We start from the raw sequence: 21,150 nt of genomic DNA on the forward strand, positions 1-21,150 counted from the left end.
TGTACACTTATGTAACAGTGTGTCTTACTTCCTCTTTGTGCTGTTAGACAAAAAACAGAGTTCGACAACACAAAGCGTCGTGACTGAGAGTGCACGTTCAGTCCTTATGGCAAGGACCTGCGTCCCTCAGTGCTGCTGGTCACTGATGTTCTGTCTGCGAGCCGTTTGGTTTCAGAATCAAGTGAACGAGGTGGCAGTACCTCCTTAGCCCTGAACTATGCCTGCAGGCGTTCATCACCAACAAATTAACTCCAGAGCAAAAAGCACGGCTAAATACTTAAAGTGGAATGTCCTCATCTAAGTTTGTGCAGACGCGGTTTACTTTTCAAACATTAACAATAAATCCATCCTGCATGCTGACACATTTACTTTTAGACTCTGTAGTCCAGGGTGAGCTTTCTTTTCTTATTGTTCCCAGTGACATGTTTGGAAGATGCTCTGACCACCACATGTCGGGTCAGTGACGTCTGGGCTCCCTCTTCAGTCCTCCTCTAAGACTAAGCTGACTCAAGATGAAAACAATGGACTTCCTCATGCATTTGTCATAATTCAGAGTTAAAAACAAAACAAATCTTTAGTAGTACATCAGACCGTTGCACTTTTATTATTTGCAATGTTGACCTGTTTGTCATGACACTATTTTACTTCCTCGTGTCCTTGAAATGTGTTGATAAAGATTTTAAAGTCCTCTCAGAGAGCTCCTATCCTGACCGTAGCTTCTAGCTTGATTACTTCTAAAATCATATTTCCTCAGTCTGCAGCTGTGAGCACAAATCCTGAAAAGCATTTTGTTTTAAACACAACTTAACCACCTTTGAGGTTCATAGCTGCTGTCAAATCATCTCTGCAAGATATTTTCAGCCCTTTGTTTACACTTTCCACGAGTGTCCTATGTAGTCCAAGGAGCTTTGAAGAAAAAGCGTCTGGACTTCTTTGAGTTGTTTGAAGACGTTTCACCTCTCATCCGAGAAGCTTCTTCAGTAAGAAGCTTCTTCAGTTCTAGGGTGAAATGGTGGAGACTCCCAGATTTAAGCCCTGTGGGAGTTTCCCCCCAAGAGGGACAAAAGACCCCCTGATGATCCTCTACCTAATCACATGAGCCAAGGTGTGAAAACAGGTGTAGGTCACAATCAGCCAGGGTTTCAGGTGAGCTCATTGCGAAACCTAGCCCCACCCTATCATGTGATTTCCTGAGGTCTGATGGCCCAGGGTGTGAGTGGGCGTTAAGGCGTCTGGGAAGGGATCTCAAAACCGGATTATAGATGGCAGACAGTTGGTGTCGTAAGCCACCACCAGATGGCTTCCTTTGCTCCTCTTTCAAACCATCTGTCATCTCTGTCCAAAATGTGAACATTGGCATCCTCGAAAGAGTGACCTTTGTCCTTTAGATGGAGATCGACCGCTGAGTCTTGTCCCATGGAGGTGGCTCTTCTATGCTGTGCCATGCGTTTGTGAAGTGGCTGTTTGGTCTCTCCAATGTAGAGGTCTGGGCATTCAAGCCTCTGGGCATGAGGCATTCAATGCATCATGGGGATTCCCATGATGCATTGAGTTTTTCCTTTCCAGTCACCTTTCTCACTCACTATGTGTTAATAGACCTCTCTGCATCGAATCATATCTGTTATTAATCTCTGTCTCTCTTCCACAGCATGTCTTTATCCTGTCTTCCTTCTCTCACCCCAACCGGTCGCAGCAGATGGCCCCGCCCCTCCCTGAGCCTGGTTCTGCCGGAGGTTTCTTCCTGTTAAAAGGGAGTTTTTCCTTCCCACTGTTGCCAAAGTGCTTGCTCATAGGGGGTCATATGATTGTTGGGTTTTTCTCTGTATGTATTATTGTATTGTGCACAATAAAGCGCCTTGAGGTGACTGCTGTAGTGATTTGGCGCTATATAAATAAAATTGAATTGAATTGAATTGAATTCCTTGCTGCACTGTACAGCATACACCACATTGTTAAGTTCGTGTTTAGGAGTTTTGTCTTTCGGATGAACCCGTTTTTGTCTGAGTGTGTTGCTGGGTCTGAAGTACACTGGGATGTCGTGTTTGGAGAAAACTCTCCTGAGTTTCTCTGATACACTGGCTACATAGGGGATGACAATGTTGTCGCGTCTGTCTTTCTGTTCCTCCCTCATGGTGTCTGATCTTCTTTTCTGTGCATCTTCGCCCAATTAGGATAACCGCATGTTTTAAGTGCTTCCTTTACATGTGTGTGTTCCTTCTTTTCCCCTCAGGCTTAGAGGGAACATGTTCTGCCCGGTGGTGTAGCGTCCTAATGTCTCCAAGTTTGTGTTCCAGAGGGTGGTGGGAGTCAAAGAGGAGGTACTGGTCTGTGTGTGTGGGCTTCCGGTAAACTTCAATGTTGAGGTTCCCATTCTCTTCAATGTGCACAGCGCAGTCCAGGAAAGGGAAAAAAGTTATCCTTTGTGTCTTCCCTGGTGAACTTGATGTTTTTATCCACGGCGTTAATGTGAGCGTTAATGTGTGTTTTGATTTTGACCCAGGTGTCATCTACATATCTGTACCAGTGGCTGGGTACTCTCCCTTTAAACGAGCCAAGAGCCCTTCTTTCCACTTCCTCCATGTAAAGGTTGGCTACAATAGGTGACACCGGGGAGCCCATGGCACAGCCATGTTTTTGTCTGTAGAAGCCTTCGTTGTATTTGAAGTATGTTGTGGTAAGGCAGAGGTCTAACAGTGTGCAGATCTGATCGGGTGTGAAGTTGGTCCTGTCTTCCAAGGAGCTGTCTTCTTGTAGTCGTTTTCTGACAGTCTCCACTGCCTCCGTGGTGGGTATGCAAGTGAAGAGAGAGACTACATCAAAGGACACCATGGTTTCATCTGGACCCAGGGTAAGTTTCTGGATCTTGTTGGTGAAGTCGGTGGAGTTCTTGATGTGGTGTGGGGTGTCCCCTACAAGTGGTGCTAGGATGGTAGCAAGGTGTTTCGCAATGTTGTAAGTGGCTGAGTTTATGCTGCTAACAATGAGTCTGAGTGGGACACCTTCTTTGCATTCATACTACTTACAGCCCTCATGAACTCACATACTCAAGAGTGACTGCTGTGCATGCAGGTGATGTCGTGATTAATGCTGAGGTCTTAGGGGTGGACGTTATGGGCCAGGTGTTATCATGAAAGTACTGTGGAAGTGAAAGCTCTACCTGGATTTAAACAAGGACATGAAAAGCTGAATGTGGCTTGCACAGCTAGAGGTCTAAGTGTGACTGCCCCCCTGCTATCAGTGGTTTGTGTTTCCATGGTTTGCATAGACGCTGCAGAGCATGGCTCAGAGTGATGGAGTGTTCTCCTTTTGTTTCACAGCTGCCAGGCAATAAAACCTTCAATCTAGTCAAAATCCATCCTTTAACTATCAAACATCCCTCATCTGTCTCCACAGCTATGAAATGTGAGATGTTTTAAAATCTCTCACAAAGATAATAACTTACAGAGAACACAACAAGATATTTATGTGTAGATCAGATCAAGATATTCAACAACATGTGTGCACAAGTAAACCATCCAAGGTGTGCTCTCAGTGTCAGGGGAACAACATGAGAATAGCCCCACCAAGGCTGGAGACGGAGCATACGGGAGAAGGATGCAACACATAACAGCAAAGCTCATTGGCTAACAGAGCTGAGAGCAGAGCACAGCAGCCTTCCTGAGCAGGCTCCAGTAACCATCACAGTGACAGACATCCAAGAACGGGTCTCCAGCATGAGGAGTTGGACAGCATCTTGTGCAACATACATATCAAAGAAGAACCTTTCATGTGCAGTGAAGATATTTACCTGTGGACACCTTTAAAACAAGGACTGATTTACTGTAATTCACTGTTGGAATTTGTGATTCCAACATTTTGTGATTTGTACCTGCAACAGTTCCCACGATGCCTTTTTATAGACCAAGTACAATAAAAATGAATGTGTTTGGAGGAACCTGAATAAATCTACTGGGAGAACAGTGGGTTGGATTACAGTGAATTACAGGCGCAGCAGTCACAGTAAACTACAGACACAAACACTTGTCGATGACAAAGCTACATCCAGCTTTGCTTTGTGCAGGAGGCCCTGCTTAGCCCTGCTTTTGGTTTCTGTGGGAAATTCACTTGTTACAGCAGCACAGTGGACTAAAAGAAAATCTGAGTGGGAGATATATTAGAAAAAATAAAAACAAAATAAAATAAATAAGAAAAATAGTGTGGAACAATGTGATGGTTACTTTATACAGTCAAAAACACATTGTTTCTTCTTTATAAGTATATAATAATAATATAGATGTATTTTTAAAAAGCAGCAAGCTGATCTTTTTGCCACCTCCTCCCATTATTCACACACTGCAGATGTAATGTTGTGAAGGAGAGGTGTGCTTACACACACACACACACACACACACACACACACACACACACACACACACACACGCAGTGAAATGTAGGTGATCAATAGAAGTGAAAGGCCAAAGTTGTTCTTTGAATAAATAAGAGCCTAGACTCCAAATAAGATTACTATGGATGCGTAGCATGTTGGAGGCAATAAGCCAAGCAGGTGATCATCATGCTGAACAACACAAACACTACATGCCACAGTTTTAGTAGAGGGGACCTGATGTTGAATCTCTTCTTAGAGCTTTCATTCTGAATATTCACAAATACATTTATAGGCAGAGAGAGCAAGCTGGGGCAGGACGTGCAGCAGGTGAGGGTGGATAGAGACAGAAGTGCTCTAACAAGTGAAACGTGTGTGGAGAAGGTGGAAGGAGCACTCTGAGGAGCCGATGAATGTGGAAAATGAGAAGTGGAGCATGGATGGAGGACAATTAGCGAATCAGGATGTGCAGAGTATTAGCAAGGAGGAAGTGAGGGCAGCTATGAAGAGCATCGACAGTGAAAGTGTGGTTGGTTCAGGTGACACGCCTGTGCAGGTACGGGGATGTCTAGGACAGACAGAGTGGAGTTTTCTACCCACAGTCTCGGGGAGTGAGAGGATGCCTGCAGAACGGAGAAAAACTGTATTTGTGCTGATTTTCAAGAACAAGGGTGATGTGCAGCTGGCAAACCACAACCATGAAGCTGTGGGAGAGAATTACTGAAGCTGGGTCAAGACGAGAGGTGACGATCAGTGAGCAGCAGTCAGGCTTCATCCAGAGAAACAGGACTACAGACGTCAGGGATCCAAGAGAAGAACTGTGGAGCTGTGTGAGGAAGTCCGGAGTGGCAGAGCAGTCTGTGAGGACAGGATGTACGAGGAGGGCGAGAGGGGGTGAGGTGCGAGGCAGGAGTGACAGATGGGATGAAGACGGGATCGGCGACCGCTGAAAGGAGCAGCCAGAAGAAGATCATTTGCAGTTACTCAAGTGACCACAAACTAATTACAGTCTTAACGTGCAATTCTACAGATCCCTGAAGACCCAGGATGTTTTTGTTTAAGTGCTCAAGATGATCATTTCAGGATTTAAAAAGAGAAAGTCTTGTGATATTTTAGAGTGATGCTACAGGTGGAGAAAACGATGCAGTATGGTTCATTTATGCTGTTGTTGTCTTAAAAGTCTTAATATTTTGAGTATAAACATCTTCAAATTCATCTTAAAAATGCTTTTCACACAGTACTAGTAGACCTAGTAGTGGGTTTGATGTGTTACCATCTGCATACTGATCATTCCAGGCAACATTTTTCCAGTCTTCTCAATTTTGGTGAAGCCCATAGTGTTGTTGTCAGCTGACAGGAGCCATGTACTGTCCTTTAAATGAACTCAATCCAGCCATTCTCAGGCTGAACATTAACAGTAGACAGGTTTTATTACTACACAGTAGTAAGGTGTGCTTGGGTTCTTACATCATTTCTGTTAGTACATAACTAATCCAAATGTGGAACATCCACGTGTGGATAATAACACAAAATGTGCTGCATGACAGTGGAGACGCGTGCTACGGCATGGCGGCAGGGCGTCGCTGGCTCCAGTGATAAACTGGTTCATGGACAGGTAATGGCTTTCTTTTCAAATGAATGTTAAACAGCTTCTGTTATGACTGCATGCAGGGGCGGATCTAGAGAAATTTTCTTAGGGTGGCATGAGGGTGGCAAAGAAATCAAATGGGGTGGCAAAATCAAAGCCTTTTTTTCCCAAACACATATGCAGGTGGTTACATATGGTTAAAATGATTCAAATGCAGTAAGTATACACGTTTTTCATATAAATATAGTCTATAACTTAATTATTGTCTGTAGCCCACATAATTACACACTTTAGTTACATAAAACAGTTTTGATGTTATGTACTGTATAGCCTGTATAATAAATAAATATGTAGCCCAATAAGTATAAAACCCAGAAAGGTACACAACATGGGGCGGTTCATTTACAAACACAAGTCTAAGTTTCACACTGTTTTTTGTTAGAAATCAATCACAAAATGTCAGAAATCTGCACTGTCATGAACAAAAATTTAAACCTAATTTTTCATGATTTGTTGGATTAACCCACTGAGGTCTGAATTACAACTGCCCATTTTGACTCCTTTTGAGTTTACGTTTGTATTTCACCCTCAAATTGTTTCATTTTATTTTTTCCTCTTGCCTTGTTTGGGATCATTCTTTTCAGCTCAACTGAATTTAGTTGTTTTTTTCACTGACATACTGCATTAGTATTACTGATCTGAAATCACACAAAGAACTTAAAATCCTAGTAGTATTTTTTTTTACTATAAAAAACCCACAGGCATGTTGAGTAAATTTTTTAACTTGAAATGCAAATATAAATTGTACATTTTGTAAACATATACAACTATTTATCTAAAATGCAGCCAATACACCTGCCGTTTCTTTCATTTTGTACAACCATTTAAAAATATTACTAAAACTAAAGTGAGAGAACAATCAGGTGTCGCAATAAGATGCCCCACAAATGATGTGTGCCAGTAAAAAAAAGTTTGTCCACCAAAAGACAGAGAGCAGCACAGGGACTAACCTGCAGTCCTGACAACAGCAGGTGTATCACTCCGCTGGTTTTCTGCTTAGTGACAGTGTTTACGTTGCAAATGTGCCTTAGTGACATTCATTAGTGCCCTCACTGACACACAAAACAAAACGACTACACAACAGAACAACTACACAAGACAACACAACACACTAACTGTACACTCCACACTAAACGTCACAAATCTCCCACATCTAAAAACTCTCTCGCTCTCTCTCTCTCTCTCTCTCTCACTCGCTCGCTCTGTCTCGCTGCCGTTACCGTCACTCTAAAAACTCTCCCCTCTCCCTAAACAACCAAATCCCACGTGTTGACTTTTTTAAAATTGGTTGACATGGTACATTTTACACCGATAGGAAAGCGGTGCTTTTTTCCTTTACTGTTTTCGCGCTGTCCTTAGAAAACGCTTAAAACACACACACACATAAAAATGTGACGACAGTATTTAGAAAAAGCATGATTATATATTATCATAACTCTGGATTTACTGGCCTGTAATTAAAATTTAAAAACTTTGAAGTCCGAACTTTCAATGTGGGCTGAAATAGAGACTCAGCGTGGCTGCAGCTTGTTAGTCATGTGATTTGGAGGTGCAGCGTGTCCGTGGACCACAGAGGTTTAATAACACTCACCTTCCTTCCATTTCCACAGTGTAACATCCAACCACCTGTGTAAAATCCGAAATTCCCATGGTGTTGTTCAAAATGTGCTCTGGCACAATCATAAACATCGCTTGCTACTGATAACAAGAAAAAAGCCGGTCCTGCAATGGGCTGAACCATTTGTTAATGGTAGAGGGGGGGAACACTATGCAATATATTCAGTTTTAGCATTTATATTCACTGTTGACTGTAACTACGCTCAAACTGTTAATGCTATCATATTTTAATAAACAACACTGTCATATGCAAAACTGGGGTGGCACTTGGGGTGGCAAGGGATCATTTTAGGGTGGCAGTTGCCACCCCATGCCACCCTTCTAGATCCGCCCCTGACTGCATGACAGAAGCATAACAGCATCCTTTGTCCAGTGTGTCCATCATCCTTCACTGCACATGTCCAAACCATCTGAGCCTTGCTTCTCCATTGTTGAAACAGTCTATTTAAACCTAAACCAGGATCTTTTTGTAAACGCCACAAAATAGTTTTTATGCCAAATACTTTGGGCGCATAATCCAAACCAACTTATGCGTGAGAACACCGAATAACGCAGAAGATGAATGATTTATGGCAGGAAGCCAAAAGGGAAACTCCGCCGACTAGTGGCAGCTGCGGGACCAATACTTCCTGTCAGAGGCGCGCTAGAGCCATTGCGAACGCCAAGTTGGTTTTTGTTATTGTTCGCAATAGTACCAGGAAGTACACTGTCAGAACCTACAAAATAAAAGCACCACATCTCAATTGGCAAATCCAGCTGTTGACACCTCATAACATATATAAATACACTTCTCAAGACCCATACCAATCATTTTAGGTCAAGCAAAAGGATGAACCCTGTGTATTTGTAAAAATTAAAAATATAATGTCAACATAGGTTAAGCAACATTTTGGAATTGCAAAAGTAAAATAGTACTACCACTACCACTATACCTACTACACTACTATTACTATTATTATTCTTTTTTAAAATTATTATTATTAGTCGTAGTAGAATTTCGCACTTTTGCTGCAGAAAAAATGTTTTGTCTTTAAAGGGTCCCACTAGAATGGACCTATACAGTACTGTATGTAGTAAAGTGGGCCCCGTGAATAATAGAGGTGTGTGAATAAAATAATAATAATTAACAGTACAACAACTTTTGTATCTTTATCATCTTCATTTTAATATCATTTTTGAAAGGGTCATATAAGGTATTATACTTTTAAGGATAAATATATACTATCTTGTTCTTTTGCTGATGTATTTTCTTGTGTTTTCTACAGTCATTGTGTGTGACCAATTATTTCCATGAGTTTAATGTGCTTTTATTTTGTAGACTTCGGCCGGAAGTTTCAGTTTCCGTACTGTAGCGCGTGAACCTGACGGCGGTGAGTGTAGTCAGGCGGCGGAGGCACGCGCGCACAGGCTTTGCACACACACACAAAGAAAGGTATCTAACAGGAGATATTTGTATAACGGCTCATAATATTGTAACACTGCGTGTCGTGTGTATGTTGCGGAGGGCGTTCGTTTGACAAACGCGCCCCTTTAATCGTCAGAGGAGAGTTTAGGACTGTGTGCATCCTGTGGCTGGGTCAGTGTCGACGGATGTAGCTTTAAAAATGCGAGGAAAAGCTTTGAGCGAACGGCGGGTTCTGTTTGTTTCTTTCTGACGTCGTAATGTGAGGCCTGAAAAGCAGCTTGGCAGCACCGAAGGAGCTTCCTGACTCCTTTATCCCAAAGTTTCCCGCAGCTGAACATCGTTGAGGTGTAGCATCGGGGTTCGACTGCGACATCGCCCCGTCGATGCGTTTCTGCTTTTCCACTCACAGGTCGGTGTGAGGTGGTGTTTTGGTCCCTGGTGTTGATCAGAACCGGGCCCAACTGCTCCATCAGATGGTTTCCTTTGTCGCAGCCCAACAAGCTAAAAATAACAGCCAACATTAGCTAAGGTCACAGAGGGAAGTGCTCCTCACATGGGGAGGATTTAAACTAGTCCAACCAGTTTACTCGGCCAGTGTCTGCTCCAGGCCTGCTTCGTAATGTGATGGAAGCAGCCGTGGCTGCACACTATAGCTTTACAGTATATAAATAGAAAACGCCAACCTGTTACAGATTACAGTTAACGCATGTATTCTATGAACATTTCTATGTTTCAGTGCAGTTAGAGCTTAAACAGCTCAGTGGCAGCCGTGGGCATGTTAGTGGGCATGTTAGTGGGCCGTGTCAGCTGTAGTAGGGGCATTTTAATACGTCAGAGTACGGAGACGTGTTCTCCCGAGTCCTGCAGCAGCTCCAATATTTTCGTTTTATTATGAAATATCGTTTTAAAATGAATGTTCATTTCCCAGGCTCGGTATGTCGGATGAAGATTCCCGTGCCAGCACAAGCTCTTCCTCTTCTTCATCTTCGACCCATCAGCAGCAACAGCAGGAGGCAAACCCCCCAAAGAAAAGGGAAAGTAAAGCCAGCATGAGCAAAACCTCCAAACATCTGTCCACCAGTGCTAAGAGGTGAGTGCAGTGATGCTGGGTGGAGTAGAAGAGCTTTGGCAGGGTGGAAAGTTTGACGTGACTCTTACAGGCGTCGGTTTGTGGTGATTTTTGCAGAGCAGCTTTGTTTCTGGTTATTGTCATTCCTCTTTGTGGCCTTACAGTAATGCATTTCACTGACTGTGATCTGATTTTGCAGAATTCAGAAGGAATTGGCTGACATCACATTGGACCCTCCACCAAACTGCAGGTGAGTCATTTGTAACACCTGGCTCACTGACGTGTGTTTCAGTGGCGCTGTGGTCGGTTTTCTTCTCGAATAAAGACTTTATGATCTGTCACAAGTTAGTTTGTCAGTGTACAGAATTCTTTATTCATGTTCATGTCGGCGTCTGTTTGCCAGAGTGGAATAAAAATAAGACCTGTTTGTGGGCTAACAAATGATTGGTGAGCACTTCCTAAATAGATCCTGATATAATGCTCTTTCTTAACTGTCTTATTTGTGGTTGTTGAACAAGAAAAACCAACTTCTGACCTCATGATTATGTCAGAATATCACTGAAAACGCTGTGTCATTCAAAATGAAAATAAAATAACCAGGCTACACTGAAAGCAGACTGTTTTCTGGCTGACTGGAGTGAAAATCAAAAGATGTCCAGGTGGAGGTCTTTATCTACACCTGCTCGCTGTACATCTGTGGAACCTAGAGGTTTGGAAGAACAGGCTCCTGGTGGGGATTCAGGTCTCCTGCCAGTGGAACAGCTTGTTTGCCAAATGCGGTGTGTCAGACGGGTCTGGCAGGTTTAGACACATGCTGCAAAAGTGAATGATCAGCATGTGCTGCATGTGGCGCAGCTACTGGAAGTCTCCTGCTATTATTTAACATCCTGTATGTTGCCGAGGAGTTTCAGTCAGCACACACCTGGCTTTGTAGAGCTTCCTTAAGTCTGTTTGTGTGGTATATCATCATGGGATTGATTCTTCTGTGCCGCTGAAGTAAAACCAGTACAGGTTTTTTGTTTTTGTTGACACAGTAAGTGCTCCGAGCCGAGCCAGGTGTAGGAGTAGGAGGGGTTCCTGTAGGAGGGGATCTCGTCTGAATCTGCAGTCATGATATCTGGACATTAAAGGCAAGGTGATTAAATGGCATGTTACATTGACATTTACATTGTTGAACACCCGTCTTTATTCCTAAGCTGTTTTTACCCCTCAGTTGTAAATGGCTGATGGGGTGTTGTTGAAGTTGGTATAAACCTGCAGTTCAGATATAGAAGACACGACAAATACAAAAGCCTTGATTAGCTTCTAACAGCAAATGTGGAACAGCTCACATCCAACACACTGAACTTGTGCATAACAAGACCTCTTTACCCACTGACCCTTAAATTATGTTTCCACTGTTCCTTTAATATCCAGAGAGCTCATCAAACCGATTAGCCCACACTGGCACTGAACCAGTCTTTGTTCAGCCTGCATCAGTATCTCCTTTGTGCTTCAGCCGGTGAGTTGAGGATGTGATAAGCTTTTTATGGGATGGGGACTCTGCTGGGCGGCCAGGGGGACAACCTGAACGACCAAGTTTGTGAATGCTATAGCTCAAGAGTTTAAAATTTATACCACAGGTGCATCTACTAAAAATCTTGCGACCTTGACCTCTAGGTCAGAGGAGTCCGGCTAGGTAGCGATCAGTAATGTTCCCAGACTCCTTCATAGGCTTCTTGGCTGTTCAATATCATCCTTTGATTTATTGCAGGTTCAGTCCTCAAGTTATTGATTTAGTTTTGTATAGAAATTGAAGGTCTAAGCACGTCAAAGAGAACAAAACATGAAGAAGAAAATCTGAATGGTGTTTAACATTCTCACCGTGCTCCTCAGATTAGCTCCTAATCTGTCACAATGCCGTCTTTGTTTTGACCGAGCTGCTGCTGTTCTCTCCTTAGTTGTCTTTAGAAGATGGAAATGATTTGGAAACTTTTGTTTCAGACAAAACTCTGTTTAGTGATTGTTCACACCCCACCGAACACATTTAAGAAGAAGGTGTGCGGCGTGCGTGTGGCTGGCGTGCGTGTGTGCGTGTGTGGTGTGTGCGTGTGTGGTGTGTGCGTGTGTGTGGCGTGCGTGCGTGGCTGGCGTGCGCGCGCGCGAGTGTGTGTGTGTGTGTGTGTGCGTGCGTGTGGTGTGTGTGTGCGTGCGTGTGGCTGGCGTGCGTGCGGTGTGTGCCGTGTGGTGCGTGCGTGCGTGCGTGTGGTGTGTGTGTGCGTGCGTGTGTGGCTGGCGTGCGTGTGGTGTGTGCCGTGTGGTGCGTGCGTGCGTGCGTGTGGTGTGTGTGTGCGTGCGTGTGTGGCTGGCGTGTGTGCGTGTGTGGCTGGCGTGCGTGTGGTGTGTGCGTGTGTGTGGCGTGCGTGCGCGCGAGTGTGTGTGTGTGCGTGCGTGCGTGTGTGGTGTGTGCGTGTGTGTGGCGTGCGCGCGAGTGTGTGTGTGTGTGTGTGCCGTGTGGTGCGTGCGTGCGTGTGGTGTGTGCGTGCGTGTGGCGTGCGTGTCCTCTCATTCTGAATCATTCTGTTCAGTTTCACAGTTTGGGTTCTTCCTGCTTCATTTACAGTCTGCTCATCACCGTATGATCCAGCTGTGCTCTGCAGATGTTGCTCACATGCTGATGAGTCATTTTGGTTGTCGTCTCATTTCTGTCAGAATTCGTCAGCTTCCCGTCTTAAATTGGACATTGGAGAGAAGTCTTGTGACTAGTTTCCCTCGTCGTCAGTGCTCCTCTGTTAACACTAAGACACTGACCACTGGCAGTCCTGCACACGCCCCTTTTCCTTTACTACAGCCCTGCAGGCGTCACAGCCGTACTGCCTCCTGGTTTCATTCCTGTTTATCTCCATGCTGCCTCTTTGATTTAGTGCTTACTTCCGAATTCTCCACCTTTTCTCTCGTCCTTGTCTTGTGCTTGCAAACATCATATCTCCTCTTGGAATGTTGTCAGATTCCTGACATTCCATGGTCAGTGCACAGGGAAGCTGAGGAAAGTTTCAAGTTGTGTCCAGTAGGGTAATTAGTGCTGCTGAGGTTTAGTAATTATTTATTTTAACATGTTTCTTGTTGGTCCTCCTAATCACATAGCTACAGAAACAGGCAGTTCCTAATGTGAGCCACATGTACATGAGCCCTCTGTTTAATAACAGTGGCCATCTCGGTCCACGTGTCTGCAACAGTTTCTTTACAGCTATATAAATCCTGCTCCCCAGTCTTTACTCTTCCTTGACCTTTGACAGCCTCATAAAGCAGTGCTGAGCTGCTGCACAGATATAAGTCTTTCACTTCCTCTAACCTGTCAGCAACTGACGCCGTTGGGTTTTGATACCTTCTTTGGACCAAGTAACATGTATGTGTGACTGATAATCTGAGCATTAAATATATAACCAGTTTAGAAGCCATATAAATACATCTGAGCTTTTGTTCAGATACCTTTTGCTTTCCACATGGAGAAGGTCTGAGCATGCTACCAGTGACAGATGGGTTTAAGATGGAGGTGGGATTAAATCAGGGATTGACCCTGAGCACCTGATTGTTTGCTGTGGTGATGGACAGGTTGACAGATGAGGTCAGGACTCTCAGAGGGCTGTGATGCTTGTGGTCTGTAGTGAGCAGAGAGCTGTACAGGCAGAACACACCAGAGGGAGACGGTTATAACAGCGACTCTGCAAGCAGTAGAGGAAGTGAAGGTGGGTTTAAAAACCTGTGAAAGACAAAGTTTACAAGGTGGAGATGGCGAAGCTGGAAGTGGCAGAGTTGAAGACGCTAAGATTTACAGACTGAACAAGATTAGACAGAAGTGCTTAAGAAGGACAGCTCAGGTGGAGCATTTCAGAGACACTATTAGGCTACGTTCACACTGCAGGTCTTAATGCTCAATTCCGATTTTTGATCAAATCCGATTTTTTTGTCTGCTTGTTCACACTACAAATAAAATGCGACAGCAAACGCGCTCCAGTGTGAACGCTCAAAGCGGCCCGCATGCGCAAAAGAAGACGTCACACACAACGCGCTCTGTTTAGACCCAGAGCAAACAGTATTGTTTGACTGATGGTCCTTAATATAAAGACTTCGGACTTTACGTTTCCAGATTTTTGCTTTAAGTTATTTTGTTATTTACATAATAATGTAAATAACCTAATAATGATCCTTATTGCTGTTTTAGAGGAGCGGTGCTTCAAAGGATAATCTGCAGATTTCTGTCAGAATCTGCAGAAAATACAGTAAAAATAAAATGTTCACGTTTCTCCAACGTTGTCTTCCCAACAGTTTCACTGACATCTACACTGGATGGCCAGGAAGCGTTCGCGATGTCTTCTCCGGCGCTGATAATTGGCGTCTGTCTTGTGTCAGTGACGTAAAAGACGGATTTAATGCGACATGACCGTTAACACAGCAGTCGCTTTCTAAAACATCGGATATGTATCGGATTCAGTACCACATACGAAAGTGACCCAGATCGGATTTGTGCCGTTCACACTGTCAGACCATGATCGGATATGGGTCGCATAGGGTCAGAAAAGTCAGATTTGATGCGCTTTCGCCTGCAGTGTGAACGTAGCCATAGAGAGCAAAAGGTGACGTGGTTTGGACGTGTGCAGGGAGGGATGGTGGATAAAGGATGAATACGGAGCTCCATCCTCCCCTTGTTGATGGCAAGAAAATGGTAGTGCTCTACTACTGTAGGTGTACTCGTGGTCAAAAGTAAACAGGCACGTGAGGTTCTCTTTGATTTATGATTTTAAGAAGGTATTGAAAGCTTTTATAACCTGTGAAAGAGTTTTGGAGCCTGTGTGGGTTCGATGAGAGCCTGTACATGTCTGGATGTTTTCTGTCTTCTGGTTATTGATTTCCATTTTATTTGAGCCTAGAATAGTTTTTGTTTTAGGATGGATGATGTATCACTCTGGAATCGTTTTCAGTGAGGCAGTATCAGCGCTACAACATGATATTCATTTTGTATCATCTTCATAAAGCACTGAGAGAACATTTACAGGCTGATGCCGTTAGATTAAATTGGAGGTACTGTAGGGAGCGTGGAGCTGTTGTATTGAGTCTCCTCTCTGCAGTCATCGGACTGTCTCAGTCAGGAGGCTTATTACAGTGTTTCTGAGAGAGAGAGCAAAGTTTTGAGTTGGAGCAGAATAAGAGGCTCATTCAAACATGAGCACTGATTAATGTGGACTCTGTGCCGAGGCAGGAATATTGGGAAAAGGGAACAGCCCTCAACGTGGGCTTTGAGTGTGACAAGAAGACTGTGTATAGGGTAACAATGTCAGAGGACAGCTGGGAGAGAGCCACAGCCTGATACAAGATACACACTGATACTGAATCACTTCAGGGTTTATTGGAGGTTTATGTAATCCTATTCATTACCCAAATGTAACTAATTACAGGGAGACCATCAGCCTTGCTCAGTATTTGTCTGGATGAATGAACTGCATTAGAGCTTCATCCTGCCAGATAAAGCATCGCCCCTCCACAATTTTTACTTTAAAGTTGGATCATCAGGTCATGAATTAGTTCCAGCTTGTCCTTTCCCAGTGTTGACAGTATTGATATCAGAAGTCCTGGGATAATCCAAACAGCCTACTACTGTCTGTTTTATTAATTTGATTTCACACAGTGTGGAAGCACTTTAATTTTTATAGATGGGGAGGTCATTGTGTGTGCTGTGGATGTTTCCAGTGTTGGTTAGACGAACTACGACGACTATCGCTGAGTCCATGTTATTGTTTATCAAATGTGAAGTATATTTGTGCTCTTCTTTTGCTGCTGGTTCAGTGAATTTTGGTCGGAGCGTGACGAAACCTGCAGTTTTGGAATCTGGGAGAACTCAGCTTTTAGACAAGGTGCTGTTTGGCTACATGAAGTCAAGAGTTCATGGCTTTGTTGTTTGTGTTTAGATACATTTTGCGAAATGACATAACTGCTCTTTAACTGTTTGGTGGTTGTAGGAATGAGCTTTTAGCTGAGATTCTGTGGTTACCACACATGTTGATATTTACATCAAAAACTTGACTTGATGGAGGCTTAAACTGCAGCTCACCCCCTGGTTCTGCAGGCGTTGGGGCTCAAGACATAACAAGGATGATTCAGTGCAGAGAGGTCTATTAACACATAGTGAGTGAAGAAGAAACACCCAGTGCATCATGGGAATCCCCGGCAGCCTACGTCTATTGCAGCATAACTAAGGGAGGATTCAGGGTCACCTGGTCCAGCCCTAACTATATGCTTTAGCAAAAAGGAAAGTTTGAAGCCTAATCTTGAAAGTAGAGATAGTGTCTGTCTCCCGAATCCAAACTGGAAGCTGGTTCCACAGAAGAGGGGCCTGAAAACTGAAGGCTCTGCCTCCCATTCTACTTTTAAATACTCTAGGAACAACAAGTAGGCCTGCAGTGCAAGAGCGAAGTGCTCTAATAGGGTGATATGGTACTACAAGGTCATTAAGATAAGATGGGGCCTGATTATTTAAGACCTTGTATGTGAGGAGCAGGATTTTGAATTCAATTCTGGATTTAACAGGAAGCCAATGAAGGGAAGCCAAAACAGGAGAAATCTGCTCTCTCTTTCTAGTCCCTGTCAGGACCCTTGCTGCAGCATTTTGGATCAGCTGAAGGCTTTTCAGGGAGTTTTTAGGACTTCCTGATAATAAAGAATTACAGTAGTCCAGCCTGGAAGTAATAAATGCATGAACTAGTTTTTCAGCATCACTCTGAGACAGGATATTTCTAACTTTAGAGATGTTGCGCAAATGGAAGAAAGCAGTCTTACATATTTGTTTAATATGTGCATTGAAGGACATGTCCTGGTCAAAAATGACTCCAAGGTTCCTCACAGCATTACTGGAGGCCAAGGTAATGCCATCCAGAGTAAGAATCTGCTTAGATACCATATTTCTAAGATATCGCGATAAAGCCTAAAAAGAGAGTTTCCTCATATCGCCCAGCCCTAATAGGAAGTAATAGAATATCTGTTGTTGGCACAATCTGGATCTTGACTGAGGCCTTTTGTTGTTACACTCACATGTACACAACTCAGAAAAAGCAGTCCTCTTTAATCAGAGCACAGCTTCATGTCAGTTAAACTGGGATATTGATCTGGTCAGTTAAGTAGCAGAGGGTGCTGTCAGTCAGTTTCAGTGTTAATGAAAATAACAACAGCTGCAACAATGAGACAGCCCCAAACAGGAATGCTTGTACAGGTGGAGCCCACTGACATGCTTCCACTCCTCACCTTTTGACTGGGTCAGGGTCACTACTGGCTGGAGAGGTTAGACAGGTAGCCCAGGTCCTCCAGGATGACACATCAATATGTGCTGTTACCAAATAATTTGAGAGCAAAAAGCATACCACATACAGAAACAAAGACAATCATTTGTGCAACCTTTGATTGGAGAGCACGGGTGTCAGCTTTGGTTTTTGGTCATTTCAGCTGGCTGAGTCAGAGACCGCTCCTTCCAGAGACATGATTATTCAGTGACATCAATTATAGCATTACCTGTGCTGTGTTTGTTCCAGCCTGTTAGTGTGAAGTGTAAGGACGAGGAACGACACTGTGTGATGGTTGGATATCATCTTTTCATAACCTCTGTCATTACTGATGCTTAGTCGGTGGTCTCACTGATGTTTCAGGTGTTTTCCAGGATGCGTACATTATGGCTGTGTCATCTTACATCCTCTGCAAAAACACCTTTATACATTTTAACGTGATATAAAAATGTGGCGATATCATTACTACAGCAGTGTTGTGCATTCACGTTGCCTCGTGCAGGCAGAGACGAGCCCAGACACGCGCGAGAGTTGAGCAGGTGCCACCCTCCTACAACCATTTAATACACACCTTCACACCTTATAGAGGTCATAAGCCTATAAACACACAGTACCAGTGTCAGAGGTATGTTTGTGATGAGTGGAGAAACTGTGCAGTGTGGGAATGCTCTGACTTCACTGTTAAAGTAGTGTTTGTAGAACTTCTTGTCTTTCAAGTGCCAGGAAGATAATATTGTTTTGTGTGTGTGGCACATTAGTGTATAAGAAAACTGATGCCAAACGAAGATGAACAAACATTTATAAAGCTGTGGGTTGTCTGAGTAACACACTGTGGTGAATTGTGCAGTGATACTTTATTTGCTGTACGCAAATTTTTAGTTTCAAAGTAACCAAAGGAGTTTGCGAAGAAAAGCGTCTGGACTTCTTTAAGTAAGAAGTCCAGACGCTTTTCTTCGCAAACTCCTTTGCCTACGATGACCTGGATGACTGAGAACCTTCACAGACATATTTCAAAGTAACCGTTTTATTTCATTCTAACCCAGAGTGAAGACTGAAAAAAACCTCAGTGCTGAGCTTGTGTATCATTGAAATACGACCAAATACTTGTTGATTGTGTTCTCCAGCGCCGGCCCTAAAGGAGACAACATCTATGAGTGGAGGTCCACCATCCTGGGCCCTCCAGGCTCCGTGTACGAGGGGGGAGTGTTCTTCCTGGACATCGCCTTCACACCAGACTACCCCTTCAAACCACCCAAGGTGAAACTGTGAATGCTTGCTATTCAAAAGACATGCACTAATGTTTTATTTCATATTGTTCACTAGAGGGCGCCTTTGTCCTGCGGAGAGTAGCTACATGAATTTTAGCAGCTTAACTAAGTGTCAGACCTCATGTAGAAACAGTTTAGCCTCACGTGTGTAGCTCTTTTCAAAGAGTTTGTGTGTGTGTGTGGGGGGGGGTAGAAATTCGTGCTGGCCTTGAAACCCACGAGCTGCTGCTCTTCTGTAATATTGAATCTTGAGTGAGACTTGATTACTGTACAATATAAAGCGCCTTGAGGCGACTTTTGTTGTGATTTGGCGCTATATAAATAAAATTGAATTGAAAAATTGAATTATGAAGAGCTGTATTTTTATGGAGTTTGGTTAAACCCATGAACTTGTGCTTTCTACCTGTGTGATCAGGTGACGTTCCGTACGAGGATCTACCACTGCAACATCAACAGTCAGGGCGTGATCTGCCTGGACATCCTGAAGGACAACTGGAGTCCTGCCCTCACCATCTCCAAGGTCCTACTGTCCATCTGCTCCCTGCTCACTGACTGCAACCCAGGTGAGAGCTTCACGTGCATACAAACTCGGTTAGACTTACAAAACCGAGATATCGAAGCATCGATCAGGTACGTGGGTCAGATCCAATCCTGTCCAGATATCGATGAGCCCAGTGTCTTCATTGCAGTTGTAGCTTCTACTCTGACATACAGCAGCCACAGCAGAGTGCTAACGTTGGCAGCAGAGTCATCAGTTTAGATGCATGTGTGGCTTGCTGCAGCTTTACAGTAGTCCAACAAATCGGCACGTCTGAAAAGCTCGACAGCAATGCTGTTTCTCTCATTCGCCCTCAGTCGCATTAGGAAAGCTTCTCTTGTACTTAACATAATGTGCAGTTCAATGAATTTCAGTGTTTGGGTCCTCTGCTCCTGATCCTCTCACGGTGTGTTCAACAGCTGCCACATGAAACCTGAAATTAGAACCATTTTTATGTGATCCAGCTTTGAAATGAATAAAGACCTTTGGTCCTGCTGTTTTCATGCTTTATACATGTAGGAATTCAAAGGAAGCTGTGGTACAATGTAATTTCATCAGGTTAAACTCCTGTGGCATGGTGGTGCAGTGGGAAGTACTGGTTTGACAAACAAGCAGTTAAGACGTTGGGCTTCTACATCAGTCACGACGTGTAGCTTCAATGGTAGAATAAATGTGACAAGCTCTGAGCGCTCAGTAAGTCGGTATTTCAAACCAGTCCGTGTCCACAGTGAGCACTGTGGAGTGTCCTGGGCCAGAGGGGTTTTTCTTCTACTTAAAAACAAAAAAACACACACACGACATTCAACTGAAGAACGTGTCCATCATCGTGAGACGTGCTGATTGAAAAGTTGGTTGGTTGCTGATCTGGTACTGGTACTACATCTTCTGTGTGCGTGTGTGTGTGTGTGTGCGCGCATGTGTATGTGTGTGTGTGTGTGTGTGTGTTAAGCATTTCCTGTGACGACCGGTTCTTCCCAAACAGAACTGTAACCCACACACGCCTGCGTAAAGTATCTCAGCTGTACTTTGTTGTAGTTCTTCAGCCCAGATGGAGGTGTGTAAATAAAGTAACGTGGTGTTGTTTTGTTGACAGCTGACCCTCTGGTTGGAAGCATCGCCACACAGTACACAACGAACAGACCCGAACACGACAGGATAGCCAAACAGTGGACCAAACGCTACGCCACATAGTCGCCCGAGCTGCTGCTGGTTGGATGACCCGGGAGGGGGATTTGTTTTTTAATCTTGGAACTGAAGTCTTAAATCCTGACATTATGTTGTTTATTGTATTTTTAAGTTATCTTTTGGCCTGACTATAATCAGATCTGGCAGTAGCACATTTAGTGTTTCCTCTTTGAATAGTTAGCCTGTGCTTGACGATGGACATTAATACTTAACTACTAGATGAAATGTCACAGCATGATTCCCAGTCAGTGATGTCAGTGTAAATTTCCACTTGTATTAAACTTCCAGTTAGTGTTGCGAGCTGCAGCCAGCGCACTGATCAGCAGCCATAGCTACAGGCTGCACGTGTGCACTTCTCAGTATTTGTGTGCTGCTGAGAATAAAGAGAAGCTAACGTTTACCAGCACCCATTTCTGCTTAAGCTCATTCACATATTGAAGTGAAAGTCTGACCGTCTGAAGGTTTTCACACTTTGTCTCAGCGCTGATTCTCCTGAGCAGTTCTGCATATGAGAGCAATCACTCGAACACTGGGGTAACCCTGCGCTCGGACCGAGGGCCGCTCTGCTGTTTGCTGCCACGCTCAGACTTGTGGTCTTAGAGAAAGTTGTTTCCACATGTAGACATGTTTAGATGGATGTTGGTTGTGGTTTGTGTTCTGTACCAATGAAGAGCAGCACTGTTTCTCCCTTTAAGGATTAAACATGACCAACCGAAGCGACCCACTTGTTTCCCATCATTTCAGGAGCTG

At 43.9% G+C, this 21,150-nt stretch overlaps 1 protein-coding gene across 2 annotated transcripts; it reads left to right on the top strand.

The window, feature by feature from the left end:
- The first annotated feature begins 8,937 nt into the window (after positions 1–8,937).
- Positions 8,938–21,120, top strand: ube2e1 (ubiquitin-conjugating enzyme E2E 1). Of its 2 annotated transcripts, none has more exons than XM_031727229.2 (6): positions 8,938–9,060; positions 9,962–10,123; positions 10,302–10,352; positions 18,534–18,666; positions 19,093–19,240; positions 20,309–21,120. In XM_031727229.2, exons 2-6 carry the CDS (start codon positions 9,969–9,971, stop codon positions 20,404–20,406), a joined length of 585 nt encoding a protein of 194 aa, XP_031583089.1. In that variant the 5' UTR covers positions 8,938–9,060; positions 9,962–9,968; the 3' UTR covers positions 20,407–21,120. The 2 variants fall into 2 exon arrangements, with proteins under 2 accessions (XP_031583089.1, XP_031583088.1); XM_031727228.2 differs by lacking the exon at positions 8,938–9,060 and adding an exon at positions 9,096–9,442.
- Positions 21,121–21,150: the final 30 nt, after the last annotated feature.

The sequence above is a fragment of the Oreochromis aureus genome, linkage group 22 (genome assembly GCF_013358895.1).
Source record: "Oreochromis aureus strain Israel breed Guangdong linkage group 22, ZZ_aureus, whole genome shotgun sequence".
In the NCBI taxonomy this organism is placed as follows: Eukaryota; Metazoa; Chordata; class Actinopteri; order Cichliformes; family Cichlidae; genus Oreochromis; species Oreochromis aureus.